This window comes from Eutrigla gurnardus (genome assembly GCF_963514095.1).
Source record: "Eutrigla gurnardus genome assembly, chromosome: 24".
NCBI classification, from domain to species: Eukaryota; Metazoa; Chordata; class Actinopteri; order Perciformes; family Triglidae; genus Eutrigla; species Eutrigla gurnardus.
In genome coordinates, this window is record NC_139935.1 from 7,832,602 (window position 1) to 7,851,022 (window position 18,421).

Sequence of the window (18,421 nt, forward strand, 5' to 3'; positions counted from 1 at the left end):
TAGCTGGTAGCAAAACGGAGCTAATGTGAGCTTAAGTCAGCCAGTCAGTAGCTAATGTTAACCCAGCTAATATGAATTAAAGTCAGGGAGTAGGTAGCTAATGTTAACCACTGCCAGGCGGCAGGTAACTAATGTTAGCCAGTAGCTAATGGCAACTAATATTAATTCATGTCAAGGAGTAGGTAGCCAATGCTAGCTGGTAGCAAGCAAAACGGAGCTAATGTGAGTTTAAGTCAGCCACTCAGTAGCTAATGTTAACCAATGTCAGCCAGCTAATATGAATTAAAGTCAGGGAGTAGGTAGCTAATGTTAACCACTGTCAGGCAGCAGGTAACTAATGTTAGCCAGTAGCTAATGGCAGCAAATATTGATTCATGTCGGGGAGTAGGTAGCTACAAGCAAATGTTAGCTAATGTCAGCCAGTCAGTAGCTAATGTTAGCCGGTAGCTGATGGTGGCCAATGTTAGCAAACATAGATGTACAATATAAGTCAGTTCACTAACTTCTCTCTGCTTCGTTCTATGACCATGTTTAGCAGAGTTTCAGCCAGATCAAACTTTTTATGCCTTTATTTTCCAGACAGCTAGTTCTCCAGTGAACCTGCATGATGGTGCCAGATGTGCCTGTTGGCATCTCTACTTCTACTTTTACAGTGATTGTCCTGCACTGACACCCTCTTAACGTCATCCCTCACCGGTTGACCAGAAACAGCCTCGACTGTGCCCCATCCATGACATTTATCAGTGGCTCCGCCCCTCCATCGTCACCTCAACTACACAGTTGTACTGTCAGACGTTATCACAGCAGGGCGGCCTGCATCGAGCAGACCGTAGGTTTGAAGGTAGGAGTGTGTGAGGTCTTCGGGCTAAAGTGACTGAGGAACTGTGGGAGGTACAGTGCATTCAGATGCCTGGTGCTGTGGGGGTCTGAGTCGGGTTATAAAGACATGCATTACTCTTAAAGACATTTAGAAATATAACTCTTTAAGTCCAGCGCTTTGATCGGACAAAAATAAACTAGGTTGGAATAAATAAGAAATTAGTAATTAAGAAAATACTTTAATATCTATGCGATAAATCAGATCTCAAGCAGCCCCCCTGTACTGTATATTTCTGAAATCATATTTTTATATGGTAAGCTAGGCCGTTTTACTTTCCACAATAGAATAACAATATATAGATGTAGGTCCAAACAGACGTACCGTAATAGAATATCTCTTATTTCATAGAAAACATAAGGACAGTATAGACATTAAGGCATTGGGTAGGTCTTATCAGACATTCATCTTCCAAAAATAAATAACATATCTAGTCTAAATATAGTGATATACTCAGTATACCATGTTATCCTCACTCCCTGGGCCGTTTGTATCGTAGGTTTCAGTTCACCATCCAGAAACACACTCGCACTCATACAGGCAGTCGTAAAACTACCCTCAAGTAAATAAATAGTATCTGGGTACCGTTAGGCTTTTTGTTATTATCTGACTATCTTTGCTTCTGTGCTTGTGCTGAAATGTGGGTCACAGGTGCAATGGCCTCTCAAAGCACAGGGAACATGAGACAAACACACACACACACACACGCACACACACACACCTTCAGCGAATCGATGACATGCATAGATGGCGACCTGCTCCGTTTCCTTAAAGTGTTGTGTGACTGCTGCTGAGGGTCCGGACAGTCTTTTAGGGCCACAGAGCCTAGTGGAAGGGCGAAGCCGATTCGGTTTGTTTCTTGTTTTTCGAGCAGCAGGTCGGTGACGACGCCAAGTCAGCGGATAGAGGAGTCAGTTCTTCAGTCTGAAAAACAAGCAGGGGAAAGGAAGAGGACGTTAGCGGAAACATCTTGTCATTTCAACGCTCTTTGGTTACTCCCGGGGGTGGGTAAATTTCGATACGGCAAGATACTTTGCCACCCAATACAATATCGTTTTTTCAACTCCAAAGATCGATTTATTATTATTATTTTATTATTTATTATTTTGTGCATTGCCACTCAGGGTACTTTATCCTTTTTCCTTTTATTTTCAATATTTATTCCAGTGAATTTCATGGGAATTAATAAAATGGAGAGGCTGTTTTGAATGATATAGTTGACTCAATTTGTCCGCAATATCGTGATACGTATCGTATCGTGACCAAAGTATCGTGATACGTATCGTATCGTGACCAAAGTATCGTGATACGTATCGTATCGTGGTACTTGCTAATACTCACCCCCAGTTACTACATACTATTAACGGCAACAAGTGAGCAAATTTAGCTCGTACAAATGTGTCTAATACGCTCCAAATAAAACATTAGCAAAGCCATTTTTTTGTGAGTAAATCCCAGTTTGTTGTCTGATTATTTCCCCCAACGACGCAGACCTGCAGACATGAGAGAACAGTCTCACACTGTACGCCGTGAACTCATTCACAATCAGATTAGCTGCGTTTTCTGTGCCACAATAACAAGGAGACACTGGGAAAAGCAGCTTGAACAACAAGAACAGCGAGTGCTGCCACACGCAACTTAAATAATAAGGATTTGGCATTTTTTAACCTGATTATTCTAATGGGAATTATTGGGTTTTCATTTAGCGTGGTTTGTCGTAGCCATGGTGTGTGTAGCACCCATCACCATCCGATTGTGTTGTCATTTTCTTAACACGCCAGCTGTTTTGTTCAGGAAGCTGTTTGAAGGGAGGGGGGGCTGGGAGTGGGAGGATGGTCTGCAACAGTCGTTATTGCATAATCTGGGAGGGAGTGATGGGCTGTGTTGCTATGGGCAACAACTAGAAGCTTCCAGAGTGGCGATGGTGGCGAAGGGCTTATTCCTTCCAGGAGCACAATACGCTCGCTGCAGCCACGTGGATGAAATGAAAACACTCTGTGCTGATGAAACCCTTTTAAAAAGGCGAAGGATAACCGCAAAAATGCACGGCGGTCGGGCCTAGTTCCTGAAAAGCTGTTTTTTTCCCTTCTCCTTTTTAATGTCCTTTTTTGTTGTTGTTTTAATTCTGCTATTTCTGCTATCATGCAAGCTGTGTTTTAGCTCGAGCTCAAAAATGTCGACATGCTGAAGCCAACAAATGCACCACACCTTGCATCACGTATTGGCCAGCTGCTGTCCGCGGAGTAGCCGCTGGCGCTCGCTGATCTACCCCCCAGCCGTCTAATCTCGCCTGCAGAGGCTGTAATCTCATCTGGAGCCGTGGCTGGCTAAATGTGGGGAACGCTGGCCACGCAGTTATCTAGCAGCTAGCGCTTCTGTCTGGAACATCCCGGCCTACTTAAGCCCCCCTCCTCCCCGTGCCATGAAACACACACACACACACACAGGGCCTGGAAACTCTGACACAAGAGCCTGCGGTGTTATGTGTGCATGTTTGTTCTCGATATATCAAGTAACATGGCATTTCTGGATTTCCTGCCTCGACTATTTGCACTGCTTTGTTAGATTTGCACAAAAAAAAAAAAAAAACGCTAAATAAACTATTCAACAGCTTGTGTGTGCAAGGATGCAGCAACAACGGGTTGAACGGTCAGGCTGTGATGGAAATCAGGTGTCACCTTCAAGCCAGAACAGACTGTGACGTGGAGAAAAAAAGGAAAATCAAATAGAGCCACGCGGGCGCCACAAAGTCATGACGTCGGCCAAAGTTCCAGCGGTGGAAAAAGTGGTATCAATGCAGCCCTTATGCAAATGGATAAGTCTCAGTGTGTGTGAGGGAAAGGAGAAAAAAAATAATAATTTGCAGATTTGGTCTATAAAATGTCCGTTTGCCCACGATTATGTCATCAAAACCGCCTTATTATGACACCTACTGAGCATGCTCAGAGCGTGTTAGGGATGCATGGCTGTGCAGCGAGACCCCTTTCGCTCGCTGCACATCGCAACACGCACGGCACAGGAAACGCAAGTAGCTCGGGTGTCTACGTGACTGCACCCCCCCACCCCCCTTCCCCCATGCAATGACATCACTCAACGCAATACTACGGACTGAAGAGGAAGTGGGATTTGAGGAGATGGACACGAATGCTTCCAATCTGGCTGCCGATGAAACACACACACACACACACACATGCTCTCTGCAGCCTGTGGGCGCGGCAGATGGCGGGCTGTCATTAGTGGAGGGATAGTGAGTAAGGTAGTGTGTGTGTGTGTGTGTGTGTGTGTGTGTGAGAGAAAGAGACATATAGTGGTATGTATATGTTTACGTGCTAGTGTGTGCTGGAAGGGAAATCAGTGTAATGTAATGAGTGTGCTTGCATGTGTATGAAGACACGGCAGAGTGGCAGGTGTTTACCCCCCCATTCTGCCCCCCGACACACACACACACTCTCACACACTCTGGAGAGTGGCCATCTGCCACTAGCACTCAGGAGGGACTCGGCGTGTCACAGCAGGGCTCCTCCATCCTCGGAGCCCCCTAATCATGCCTGATGGTGATGCTGAACAGTAAAAAAAAAAAAAAAAAAGGCAATCAAATCGACTGCAATAAGAATCACAGAGGAAGCAGGAGCCGGCCGCCGCCGCATTCTGTGTTATAATTAGTCAGACGAGGAGGCGGACACGGAGACGGCTGACTCGGCTAATCTGGGTCTGGTACAGAACATCCACCTGGCTGAGCCGTGGCTAGCCGGGGCCGCGAGAAGAGACGGAGAGCTCGGGTTTAGGGCAGAGGTAAACGCCATCCCCACGTCACATGGGCTGGCGGGCCGCCAAAACAAACACTTGACCCTTTTTGCCGGGTATTAAGACATCTAAGCTGACCGCAGCCAGGCTTGATAGCGTTAGCGGAGGCACTCCATGACCTTAAAGTGTCGGAAAATGTGAATACCTTGTGATTGCTGCATCTGGTTGCAAAAAAAAACCAAGATGGCCACAGCCAAAATGCTGATTCAGGCTTCAAAACACTGTCACTAAACTGTTTTTTTTTTACGACAGGACTGTGTACGTGTTTATTTCTGCTGGGAAGTCTACTGGGTCTACTGGGGATTGACTTTCATTTCATTCCCAGTGTGGCCCCCTGCCACACACAGTTAGGGGGGGGGGTACTATGACCTCGCTAACCTCACGTCGCCACAGCAGCGGGAGCGAGCGTTCCGTAAACAAGCCATTGGGTCTGTGCTCCCAGAGTGCACCCTGGTTGAAGGGGTGGGGGGGGGGGGGGGCACACAAGGCTCCATCTCCCCCTCTCTGCTTGTCTTACTTCTGCTAAGTGAACAGCCTAATGAGGCAGAAGGGCAAATCGGAGTGCACGTGCCATCCCGTCCCATTATGCATGCATTCGTTGGCTCGCCCACAAACAGTCAGGCGCTGGAAAACAAAACAGGCCGCTCTCTCTCTCTCTCTCTCTGTCTCTTCACATCCATGCCAAGTGGTCGCCGATGCACTGGAAAAAGAAAAAAAAAAAAAACGTCCCCTTTGGGAAAAACAACCCCCCCCTCCTACTGCTCTGCATGCGTACGTGCTGCAGTCCACATGTAGGTGCTGGACTCTTTTCCCCCTCCATGTTCAATTACATTCAAGCTTTATTAGCATGAGCAGCTGGGACAAAAAAAAACAACACTTGTTGTGAATGAAATATGCAAAAAAAAAAAAAACACGTCACCATCTGCAAGAATGCATGAATGAAAAGGATCGATTTGCTGTTCCTCTTTCATCACGGTACAAATAAAACTTTCCAGAGGCGGGAGGGGGGTGCGAGGGGAGGAAAAGCCATTTTCTATTCAAACAGCCTGGAGCTGGGACAAAAAAAAAAAAAAAACAGGCCCCCCTCTCACAGCAACTTTTCAAAACCAGCTCAGCCAGGAATGTGGACCGTGACATCCAGTTACCTGATGGCCGCCTAGCAACTCGCCCACTTTGTTGTTTTCCCCTCGCAGCCTACAAGGACACAAACACATGTCCGCTTGTGTGCTGGGCCTCACATGTCAGCACCCACCTCCACCTCCACCTCCACCTCCACCAACCCTGCAATCACATGTGAGCTCAAACTTGCCTTTCATGTAGGCATTCTGCTTCATTGTTTACACCATCTGATCACTGGGATATTCTGGGACGCGCTATTGATTATGGGATGGATGGGAATGAGAGGTCTCTAGAGGTCACATTGATGTGCAACACATCCGAAAGCCTACCCAACCGAAAAACAACAGCCGGAAATGCCCGCGGCTCAGTGTGACATTAGAAGTATCTCATGTTTTATAATGAATCTCGAGTATTTGATTTTTTTTTTTTTTTTCCTTCAGCAAACAGCTTTCAGTCATAATAAGCATGGGTGGAATTCCAAAATCGACTATTTTAAGTATGTGCAGCCCACGGCAGCGAGGCATCCTGCTCTGTGGTGCTTGTTTGCTCTCAGCCTGGTCACGTTTCATGGCAGCCCTGTGGTGCATTCACATGCTGTGGGAAATACCAAATGTCAAACCAATTTAAAAATAAAAAAGTACAAGCATGATAACTTGCAAATTAAAGCAGAAAGGCACTAGGAGGATATGAAAGTACTCAGAAGTAGGAGCTTAAGAGGAGCACCTGAAGGCAGCACCACCTACATACTCTGGAATCCACAGAGACAGTTTAAATTTGAATCTGGAGGAAATACAAGTTTGCCTTTAGCCTTGTTTTTCTTCTTTTTCTCTCCCAGTAAAACCAAACTGCTTTGTTTCAAATAATTAAAAACAGCAACACATCTGACAGTGACCTCACTCACCTTTGGCAGTGGTTGCAGCCTCCTTGAATCCCAAACAGACATATGGTGAGCTGTGTAATCCATTGATACCCCCTTTGCAGCTGCTGGTGGGTTTGAAGCCAGCCAGGTCCTCGCATTTCTCCACGTCCCTGTTGTCCAGCAGGTTCAAGGCAATGTAGTTCAGCCCGCCGGGGAAGCCGGCCGAGCTCTGCCGGTTCACCGGGCTGCCGTACTCCTCGTCGGAGCCCTCGCTGCTCCGGGACGAGATGTTCTCCACCGAGCTGTGCCTCTTCATCGTGTCGCCGCGGGCGAAGGAGGGGAAGACCGGCGTCACGGTGGCGGTGGAGGAGAAGGTCTCGGAGCTGTGGCGCCGACGCCCCTGCGGATTGGCCCGGATCACCTTGGCGGAGCAGTCGGGGTCCAACGTGGAGGAGGAGGTGGCCCCAAGGAGGAAGACTCCAATGCCTTCTGGGACTCCCTGGTCCTCCAGAGAGAGGCCCCTATCCCTGCTGCTCTGGCTGCTGGAGATGAAAATATGATTTATTTTCATGGTATGGAATCACTCAAATATTCGGGGTATTTTCTTCATGTTGAGCCAAAGCCTCTTTTGCACAAATCACATCCCCAAAACATCTGCTTCTTGTTACCACCATCTCCCTCCTGGTTTCACATAAAACTGTATATTCATTCAGTCATTAAATGTAAAATATAATCAATATTTTTTTAAATAAACGGTAATATGAGACCAACACATACCTCGCTGTGTTCTGGGGAACGAGCTGTGGAGGTGAGCTGGTCATCCCAAAGGTCATCTCAGTGTAGTCACTTTTCGCCTCATCGCCCTGAGACCCCTTCTCCCCATCCAGATGGTACACTCCGTCCTCCTCCGGGAGTGTGCCCGAGCACTCCGCGGGAGTGTCGGCCTCCTTGGGCGAGTGCGAGCCCAGCTCCAGGTTCATGTAGTCCGTCAGAGAGGACCTCCCCGGTCCTCCACCGCTGGAGGCCGGGGATGATGACTGGCTCGCCGTGGACACGACGGAGTGCGGGGAGAACCTGGCGCCGCCGAAGTCTATGTTGATGTATTCTCCGGGGCTCCGGGGTTCTCCGGGGAGGGGGTGCTCGTTCATGCTGGGCAGGGTCCTCAGGGTGTCCAAGGAGAGCCGGTTAGGCCTGCCAAGCCTCCCTCTGTAGGGCAGGGTTTCTGCCCGGCCGTGTCTGACTGGGGATGGCACCGAGGGGCTCAGTGGGGTGGGCTGCATCACTGAATAATAGTCCGACTCCCCCGCCTTCTGCCTCAAACTCTGCGGGCTCATCAACACATACTGGCTGCCGTCCTCGCCCCCCTTGGAGGCCTGAAGCTTCGCGGGGAGCGTGAGGGAGCCGGTCTGGTACGCCGACCTCACTGACGCGGCTTCGCCAGCCAGCGGGGCCAAGTAGTAGTCAGGGGGGGTCTGGAGTGGGGGCGGGTTCCCCGGCGACATGTTCATGTACTCCCCGTGCCTGTCTGGGCTCTCCGCGGAGGACTTGGAGCCGCACCACATCCTCATGTAGCCGCTGTCCTCCAGGGAGCTGCTGCAGGGGGAGTTGGTCTTGTAGCCGCCGGGAGCCTGGGGGTGCGCCCTCGGGTTCACGATCTGCTTCGGCGCCGACACACACATGGGGCTCATGGGCACGTAGTTGTCTGCCTTGCCAGACTGGGCCGCGACACCCGGCGTCATTGGCATGTAGCCCTCGTCGGCGAGGTTACTACTGGAGCTCTTGGACGAGCCGATCTCGATGTCTCCGTAATCCTCGGGGTAGCACACCTTAGGGGAGGCGGAGTGCGAGCTGTGTCCGTGGGCCATCCTCATCAGCGTGTACTCGTCCAGGGAGGCCGAGGACAGCGGCGCCACCACCCTCTGTTGACGCGGCGTGGTGAGCGAGTGCGTCCGCTTCCTGTACGCCTTGTCGCCGCCGTTCGCCCCCTCCATCATCATGTAGCCGCAGGGGTCGCCCTCGCGGGACGGGGGCGTGCTGGACAGGGAGTCGGGGGTGTCGCTGCGGGTCAGCGGCATGAAGCGGAGCTCGCCCGGGCTGGAGCTGTAGTCGTCGCACAGCAGGAAGCCGGTGTCGCTGAGGGAGCCGGAGATGGAGGCGCTGCAGCTGAAAGGCCGCCGGGCTTTGTCGGGGGTGAAGGTGCTCGCCCCCCCTCTGGGAGACATGCTGATGGGGCTGGAGGTGCCCGGCGGGGAGTTGGACACCGGCATGGAGCGGCTATGGTGCAGGTTGGAGGAGGACTCCAGCATCCTGCAGGTGCGCCCGCTGCTGAGGGTGTGAGACCTGATGAGGTGGTCCCCGGAGTTGGGACTGGTGGGACTCCCGTTCATGGATATGGACATGGACACGGGCCGGGTCACGCTTCCGTCCCCCTCGCTGGCCGTTCTTATCCGGCAGGAGGTGAACTTCCTCCCCGGGGACGTCGCCGCCATGCTGTCCGTCCTGGACCTCCTCACCAGGCCCGTCTGACTGGGCGGCAGGTTGTTGAGGTTCCGCCGTGTGGGCACGGAGATGGGGTTGGTGCTGGCGGACTGGCTCTTGCTCCGAGGCCTGAACTCGGACAGCTCCTTCATGGCCTTCATGGCGGCGAGGATGGTCTCGTGGATGTTCTGCGCCACCACCGAGTCCTCCGCCTGCATCCAGAACTCCCCGGGTCCGGTGACCGCCGAGCGGCCCACCTCGATGAAGAAGAAGCTGTCCGAGTGGCCGCATCTCCGGATGTTCATGAGCTGCAGGCTGACCGCGGCGGTCTCCGAGTTCAGTTTGACGAAGCTGATGGTCCTGCTGGACAAGCACAGCCGGTACACCCCGATGAGGTTCTTGATCTGACCCAAGCCTTTGGATTTCAAGTTGACCTGCCACACCTCCGTGTAGGCGGCTGCGGCGGGGGCCATGAGTCCGTAGCTGGCTTCCTCAAAGCCCACGAGAGAGGAGGTGGACGCGGGGCTGTCGAACACCTTCCCCTCGGCGATGAGCTCCGTGAGGACCGCGAACCAGCTCTCCTGCTCCTGCTCGCTGTCCGCGGCCACGGCGAAGTACTCGTCCTTGGTGTAGAGGGCGATGAGGTGCTTGTGTTTGGCGTCGGCCCGCTTGTTCACGCACAGACACGAGTCCAAAGTTATGAGGCGTTTGGCGGCGGATTTGTTCCGCCATTTCTTCTCGCTCTCGTAGTACTCCAGCCGCGCGGGGCCGCGCTCCGTCGGCTCGCGCAGCACGAAGAAGCGCCGGTGTCCGTGTTTCTGCTTCCGCAGGTATCCGCACTTCTTCACGCCGCTCGTCCCGCTGGATAACAGGTGTCCTCCCGTCGCCGGAGGACTCGCCATTTCTCCACACGTTCAATTCCCAAATACGCAAAACTTGTGTGTGTGTGTTTTTTTTCACCCGCTGCGAAAAATAAACGTTAAAAATATCCCGGGTCCGCCCCCCCTCCTCCTCCTCCTCTAATCCATCGCGGACACCGATAGCTGCTGTCCGACCACGGGGGAAAAGCAACAGTGCAGCCGGACCCAGACTAGGGAACCGATCCGATCCAGGAGAAAAACAACATGTGACGCTGCCGCTCTAAAAACAGAATAAAACACGGAGTCATAAGGGGGCGGCGCGTGCTGCAGGGGCCGTGCCTGTCCATCACGCGGCTCCGACGCTCCCCATTGGCTGAGCGCAAAAACCCCGCCCCCCCTGCTTCTTTTCCCAGCTCTCATGAAGAAAACAGAAACCAGATCCCATTGAATAACACCAAAAATGTGTTTTTCTGCTTTATTTAAATGCGTTATTATTATTTTACAGCGTGATCGACAGCTCATTTGGATTCATGACGATGTTTAATGCGTAACGTAATGCTGAGGCACGCTGTCAACAACTCTGACGTGCCACTTGTTATATAAGCAGTGTTGTGGCCTATATTTAAACCTGTGGGTATTCCTCTCCTTATGTTTTCTATTTCACCATCTATTCTCCCATCTAGCACTCCGACGTCTACTTTTACATAATTATAGATATTATCTGTTAAAAATGCAAACAAATACAAAAAAAACACCAGAAGGAAAGCTTTTTTTTTACCTCTCCCCCCTGTGATTTTTATATTCCTGTATGTTTTGATATTGCTTTTTATGTGTTGAAAAGATGCAAGCAAATGCAAAGTGTCACGACAAGCTGCAGAAATGGCGCCATCATGTGGCAGCTCCTGCTAAACCCTTCCTCACACGACAACAACCGCAAAAAAAAAAAAAAAAAGTTTTCCACATGGCGTCAATCAAAAACGCAGACAAACAGGAGGCCACGAAGGTCGTGCAGAATAACAAAGCGAGTGCACTGGGCTGTGAAGGGCCTCGCTGACATCTGCTCATCAGATCATCTCGCCAATTACGTCCCTAATTCTCCCTGTGATCTTCACCATCATTAGTCACGTCCGTGTGGGTGCAAACACTTGGATTTCATAATCTGCCAACAAGCAGATTACACCCTTGCCAACGTGTGAATTAGATGCTATAGATGGCGGGAGTGCATCCACCCTAATGAGCATATCCGCCCCTTTAAACAAACATACTCCAGATTAAGTGTAATCCCTTCTTTTCCTAATCACTATTGTTCTCGCTCCTGTTATTGTTGACGCCAGGTTGTGTGTGTGATCTCATTGACATTTGGCTGTTGCCTTATTTTTGTGTTAATTTATCCGGGTTAAACCGGGCTGCAGCATGTGTTTTCAGCATTAGCCGTCACCTATAATCTGAGATATGAGCAATAACAGAAACACATACTCCAGGATTGAGTGACAAAGGAACAAAGGGATTATTGTTGACACGTAGAAAAGACGTACAATAACTTGGCATCAATACTGACGGGATATTGCTGCACGAGGAATATTGTTGTTCTTCTCTCTAAATTTAGCAGGCAGTTCGTGGGATGTGGTGGACTGAAATGTTCCCACGGGGGTTTATTTCAATAGTCTGGGTGTTTTCTGTCCCTCTGCAAGCCTGAGTCCAGGGAGCTATTATTGTGCATATGTACTGGTTCTGAAAAGTGAAGCCAAGGTGAAGCGCCTTAAACTTGCAGTCTCGCTACTGGCCATCAGGGGGCGAGTCTTCTGCTTCCTACCATGCTAATGCAGTAAGTGACTATTCTTTTCTATTATCATTATTTTCCCAATGTTTTTAAAAAGGTAAAGCATGTTGAATTTGGCGCCATCTAGCGGCGAGATTGCATATTATAACCAACTGAAACTTCTCCCGTGGGCCAAGCATGTGTGGTTTATCCATTCCATATTAATGGCTCGCTCAAAGCTAACAAAAACACACGACTCTTAAAGAAAAACACCTCAGTAATATTACATTTCTGCCAATAGACACACTGTACCTTTAAATATAAGTTTTACTCCATGTAAAATATCTCTTCCTTTGATGCAAGCAGATTTCGATACTAGCGGAGCAAAACATCTGCAAATTATGAGCTCTTCTACCTCAGTGGGATATTTTGGGATTGTTTCCACCGCTGGTTAATTTTCAACTCCACGAGGCCGCCACATTATACTTCCCCAGTGTGAGGAGGCTTGAGGACAGGCACTCTTATTCCGAGAAAAACGCCGTCATCTTTCCAGAAGGTTCTCTCCAGCAGCTCCAGTTTACGTATCAGTCCCATGGCTGAAGCACCATTAGTACAACAATAATAGTAGTAGTGAATGGTAGAATTAGTGGGAGTCGTAGAAATACTAGTAGCACTAGTAGCTGCAGTAGACCTATAAAGTATAAAGTGTCAGAAAAAAATAAATGTATGTTTCACTCACAAGTTAAGTGAGTTTAGTCTCAAGTTCCCAGAGATGCATTATGTAACCTAATGTGGTATTTTATTTTTTAGATTCTCTATAATGTTAAAAAACAAAGAGCATTTTAAGCTAAAGTTCCATCAACAGCTTGTACCCACAGCTGCATACTAAATGCTGCACAGCAGTACTTTCTGTCTGCCATAGAGTAGACGCTACAACACTGCCATCTAGCGGCAGAAGACAAACACTGCAGGCCTCAAACTATTCCGATCTGTTTGTCTTGGTTTGTTTATATTTTCCACAATTAAGGTATGATAAAAAAAAATATATTACAATCCTGTTAAGTTAAAAAAACATCTCGTCTGCGGCCATTAGAGATTAGAGCCTTTGATATAAAATATATATATTAATACAAGAATAAATATACACAATAAAATAAAAAATAAAAAAATTATAATAAAAAAAAAACCTAGTGGAGTCAGTTACACGTTGAAAAAATTAGGAAATACAAAAAATAGATAAGTATGTAAAAATATGTGCATTATACGAGAATACGTACAAAAAGCCACGCTACGTGACTGTTTGCTACGTAGTTTGCTTCTCGACTCTCCCATTGTTTTGACCAGGAGCTAAGCTAGCTGGCTGCTAACAGGAAGATGGGTCTCCCGACAAGCGCGAAGCGGGCTAAACGCCAGCGACTAGCCGTTTTGTTTACCTTCTTCTTTGGATCTTCATCTTTTTCTTCTTCTGCAATTCAACCAACCTCTAAGGTGCATGGCGCCACCTACTGTACGGCCAAGTCTGACACGTTCGTCCTTATATGTCTCACTACGGCCGTCTTGTGGCAGTGAGACGGCGGCTCACTACCGCCATCTTGTGGAGTTAAATAAGTACTGCAGCCTGAAGGACGCTTCCACTATAATGTGAAGTGTGCATTATTCACCTCTTGTCCCCTCTTCTTCGTTTTGAAAGGATTGTGAATGTATTTCTCACTTTTTCCTCTTTTTTTAGTGATATTATATAATTATATCTATATATTTATGTATCTATGTAGCTTTTTGGCAACAATTCAATCATTTGTGATACACGGGATGTATTTCGTGGCATCAAATTAATTAAATTGTTACAAATAGATACATAGACGTACATTGACTAAATTTGTATTTATAATAATAAAAAAAAAAGAATCGGATCTAGTGTCCGACTGGGGGAAAAATATTTCAAAATAAAGTTGCTATAAACGAGTAAACTGAATCTGCGTTGCTGTGCAATAAACAATAGTCACCACAAGATGGCACCCACGTTCCAGTTCTTCTTCACATCGTCTCCCAAAGAACAACTATCTTACCTCTCAATGAGACAATGATCCATTGTATCAGTCTGTTTGGATTTAACGAGATCTGAGAGTTGAAATAAATATATACATTAAAAAAAACAAGACTTGTGCTGCTACTTTCCCCACAATTTGTAAAAAAAACAAGCTAAATATGAAGTCCTTTAATAAGCTGGGTTGTGCATTAATTAGCACACGTCTGTCAATATGCTTGTCTTCATGTTTGTGTTATTGCTGACTGAACCGTGAGCCATTTCATCCAGTTTTCTTCATTAACGTGCAAATTAATGCAAAAATCTGCTCTGCTCATCTATACAGGAGCAGCCCGCCGGTCGGTTATGGATCATGAGTTCATTCTGATTAATTCACGAGGACGTATACGCACACAGACGGGCTCCGTTAGCAGGTGGAGGAGGGAGAAAAAATCAGAAAAATGTGCTTCAATAGGTTTGCAGCTTCATCTCTCCCGATACACTCCAACAGACCGTAAATATTCTAATAGACTCTGAGATTACGCTAGTTTTATCGTGACCTTTCGCTCAATGGTGGGGAAAGGTCACACACACAAACTGCAACATAAATGCTTAAAATCTGGATTGTATTTGTGCCCCGAATACATAAATGGGGGGGCATATAGAAAATTCCCGCTACACTAATACTAGATTAAATTAATAAGTAATTAATCTTTGTGTATTTTCCGAGTACAGCAACATGACTGGACACAAAATGTGGTTGTGCAAACACAAAATAAAAGTATGAATTAAATCCATATGAATGTAACTTTATACAGAATGAGGTTCAATGCACAATAAATCAACTCAAGTTATATCGCACATTCAAAAACAACAGGATCAAATCATTAAAGAGACACAACAGTTGCATAAAAGACAATACAAATTCAATAAGTTAGGAGAAATATTCTTACTATCAGTCACAGAGTTTTCACAGGATTGTGAAGACTGGATGTGAAGAGTCGGGGCCCTCGATGGGGCCCAGCGGTCCAGGTAGCATCCGTGGTGATGTCATAAATCACACGGCTCAGGTTAACGGGGCCCTCGGCTCCGTTCAAGGCCCACATTTCCATTTTAATTTTCTGCTCAGTGGAGTTGATGTATGTGGGGACGCAGCGAGTAGCCAGACTCTCCGCCGCCGTTACACCGCCGTGACCTTTCCCTTCTGGATCCGCGACTACGAGACAGAGGGGCTAGCTGGTCCCCGTCTTTGCGCTAAGATACGTTGCTGTTCTGGTTTTATTTTGGAGAGGAAGGAGGGTTTGTGTCCACATAGTCTGGTCTGGTCTCTGGACTAATGTGAGCTACTATCTAGACCTCTGGGGGATCATCAAGGAAGTCCACATAGAGGCCCATTAAGTGGCTAATGGGGTTCCGTCGTCAGGGCAAACGAGCCGCGACAAATGAGGAGATGCCCTCATGGGGGGACAACTTCAGCCACCGAGCCGGAGCGTTTGATTGGAGGGAACATGATGACATACTATACAATGATTTTTCATGAGATTTTTTTGACATACAATACATGTCACCATCTTGCGTCTTGATTTCCCCTTTTATTTTGTCACTTCCTGTTCCAAATTTGCTCCGAAATGATAACCCAGGTCTGTTTTCGGTGGCGCCTGTCAGAGACTCGGCCTGGGAACATCATTTGCAGATGAATTGGGGAAGGTGGAGCGGTATGAAGAGCTGTTGTCACTAATCCCACTTCACCTTGAAGCCGTCTGACTTCTCCATTCTCTCATTTTAACACTTTTATCAGCTCAAATCCACGCCGCCACGGATATTAGCCTCCAAACTTTGCTCCCGTGTGCGGACAAGGAAGGGGAATGGAGCCTCAGCGAAGAAAAAGCAGCTGTCAATATAAAAAGGTGGTTTTTTTTGCAGGGGGGAGGGGGGGGGGTCTGGCTGTTCCCTGGTAATCCACAGTGAGATTATGTGGCTCTCTCATGTCGCACAGGTGCCAGCGGCTGATACGACAAAGTAATAGGCCTCTAACAGCCGGCCACGTCGGAGATGGCGGTCTAAAAAACAGCTTTAGATGGCGGCGGATAAACAGCAGCTACCTGGCATCGTCGACGGCAACAAAAGCAGTGCAACGGCCTCATTCTGACTCCGACTCGATGCATTTTATTCTGAAGATTTGTTCCTGATTCAAGAGCAAAGACAAGCATACAAAATGACTGTAATAGCATTTTATTAAATCTCTAGTTTAGTCACTTCTACATATTTTTTTTATAGTTTTCATGCTTTACAGGTAGCGCTCATGCATTAGGCCCCGTGATCTCTGTTTTATGGGGGGGAATCGGGTCCGTGGAGGCTCACCGAGCACCGTACACGTATAGACAGGTATCGTCGGCATACGGTCGAACATATTTTACCGTTTACCTCAAAGTCAACGGGGAAAAAAGCAGTTTCCCCTTTTGTTTTCTTTTAAAAAGTGCATATCCCGCGGAAACGTTTGGCAGGCACCTCCAAAAAAAACCTGAGGGCCCGGGTCCGGAGCCAGGTACGCTGAGCCAGGAACAGGTCTGCACATGCTCAAAGTTAAGACATATCATCAACAATTCAATAGAAGCAGAAGGATGAGCATTCAAAAGGATAAAACTCAGATTAAAACGGGAATAACTTAAAGATGCCCTGTGTGTGTTTGAGGTTGAAGGTTTACAGCAACAAAAAAAACAATTTTTAAAAGTTAAAACTCACAAACGGACATTTAAAACGACAACGAGCCGGATAAGGACCTCGTTAAAAACCTAAAAAATAAAAAGCGACGGATGCTGACATCATCTTTGGTGAGCTTTTACTGGTGTGATAGTGAGTGAACGGCAGGATCTGCATAGGGGACGATCGCTAAAAGGAGATTCACAGACTCTGGAATGTTCATTGCATAAACTCGTAGCCCTGATGGAGGGCAACAGGGCTCATTATTGGAGACGCTCAACTTCTGCAGTGTGTCCTTTTGGTTTGGTCAGATGCGGATTGAGAAAAGGTAGAAAAGTTGTTCCTACCCGAGCCGAGAAAACACCGTTTGACAAAACTGCAGGACCACAACACTGATATACATGATAACGAACCTTTTACCGCAGACGTCCTATTTGGTAGAAACACACATGCAAAATAAATACGTCACTATTCTTATAGAAACAAGTGCCATTTAAACGAACAACGCCGTGTACGAGTCTCCACCCCCCCAAAGTCTGTTTTGACATGTTGTCCTTTTGTATAAAGTTGCATAACCGACTGGGGAGCGATCTTTCCGTCGTGCTGGCTAGAAAAACGAAGGTGGAGTGTTACATCCGTGGATTCTGACATCTGGAGGCGGAGCCTCTCGTCCCGGTGAGATGGTCACGCGAGAATCCAGAGGGGAGTTACTCCGCCGGCGAAAGTGACCCAGGAAATGAAGCAAGTCCGACGTGGTTTTACCGACTCAGCAGGTGGTGAGGGCAAACTGGTCCTGCTCTATGGGTTTCTTCACCCAGGCGCCCAGTCCGGCTTTGTGGAAGGCTCTGAAGAGCATCTGCTTGGCGTTGTGGTACTCAACCGCCACCTGCTTGGCCTCGTGGTAGCTGCCGGGCCTCGCCGTTCGGATCCGCAGGATGGGGTACAGCTACAAAAAAAAAACCTGAATTAGATCTGAAAAACAAATTATTCGTTTTCATGGAGGTTCTGATGAGATTAATGTAATAATAATGATAAAAACCATAAGTCCTCCTGTGCTGGGGGACATAAACTCATAAATATGTAAAGAAACTTCACAATAAGATCCCGAACTGTGTTATTTTATACTGAAGGGCAATCAGGAGTGTGTGATCTCTTATTCTGAAGGATATGTCATAGAATGTATACGGGGACGTCGTCATGGTGACCTCACGGCTTCCAAGCCTCGACTTTGGCATTTTGGCCGTCGCCGTCTTGGATTTGCTGCGACCAGTGGGAGGAAGTGACCATATTTGGTAACGGCGTTAAACGTCATTCGTTTATGAGGGTCGGCGGTGTCACCTTGCAGTGCAGGCGCGTCCAGCGGCTGAACAGAGCGTGTTTGCAGAGCCGGGAGGGGCGGCCCAGATCGTCTTTCCCCGTGGTGGCGTTGACCACCTCCAGGCCGGCGTCCCCCACCGTCCAGTTCACGCTGAAGTTGGGAGCTTTCCCCGGCTGGCGAGCCTCCGCGTTACTGATTCCTGTGGGAGTTCACGGTGAACACAAAATGAGATTCGGTCCTCCTGAAGGAGCAGGAGCAGCGTGGGGGATCAGTTTCTCACCGCTGAGCAGGGGTTTGTTCAAGCTGAAGGACTGTGGCAGGTCCTCGATCTCGGTGATCCTCTGGTACATGGCTCTGGACAGGTGGTCGGCGTGGTACAGGCTGCCCAGGATGATGCTGGAGAAGTAGACCGCCTCGGTGAAGTAGCTCATCAGAGAGCCTTGGAAGCCGACGACGTTCCACCTGAAGGGAGACAGAACAGAACGTCTACCATTGGGGCCGGAAAGAAAACCTGCTTCCCCTGGTTTTAGTTATGTGGGAATAGAATTATGTAAAACTATTCTTGTTCCAGGTCAAAATCACACATCTGATTCCAGTTCTCAGGGAGCTGTTCGCGGCCTCCTG

At 48.2% G+C, this 18,421-nt stretch overlaps 2 protein-coding genes across 5 annotated transcripts in view; both read right to left on the bottom strand.

Annotated features, from left to right (window-relative positions):
• Positions 1–6,688: 6,688 nt before the first annotated feature.
• LOC311009977 (insulin receptor substrate 2-like) lies at positions 6,689–10,267 on the bottom strand (the record flags this gene model as incomplete). Of its 2 annotated transcripts, none has more annotated exons than XM_084004457.1 (2): positions 7,437–10,266; positions 6,689–7,201 (listed from the first exon to the last, which is right to left on the bottom strand). In XM_084004457.1, the coding sequence occupies exons 1-2, from the start codon at positions 10,037–10,039 to the stop codon at positions 6,694–6,696; spliced, it is 3,111 nt and encodes a 1,036-aa protein (XP_083860583.1). In that variant the 5' UTR covers positions 10,040–10,266. The 2 variants fall into 2 exon arrangements, with proteins under 2 accessions (XP_083860583.1, XP_083860584.1); XM_084004458.1 differs by having other exon boundaries at positions 6,694–7,198; positions 7,437–10,267.
• A 5,728-nt stretch (positions 10,268–15,995) lies between these two features.
• The window catches only part of LOC311010157 (double-stranded RNA-specific editase 1-like), a 29,822-nt gene continuing 27,396 nt past the window's right edge, over positions 15,996–18,421 (bottom strand). For all 3 annotated transcript variants that reach the window (XM_084004706.1, XM_084004705.1, XM_084004707.1), the window contains 3 exons: positions 18,078–18,259; positions 17,818–17,996; positions 15,996–17,425 (listed from right to left, as the gene is read on the bottom strand). In XM_084004706.1, the coding sequence (XP_083860832.1) occupies positions 17,246–17,425; positions 17,818–17,996; positions 18,078–18,259 (541 nt within the window). In that variant the 3' untranslated portion in view covers positions 15,996–17,245. The remainder of the gene's footprint in view (positions 17,426–17,817; positions 17,997–18,077; positions 18,260–18,421) is intronic.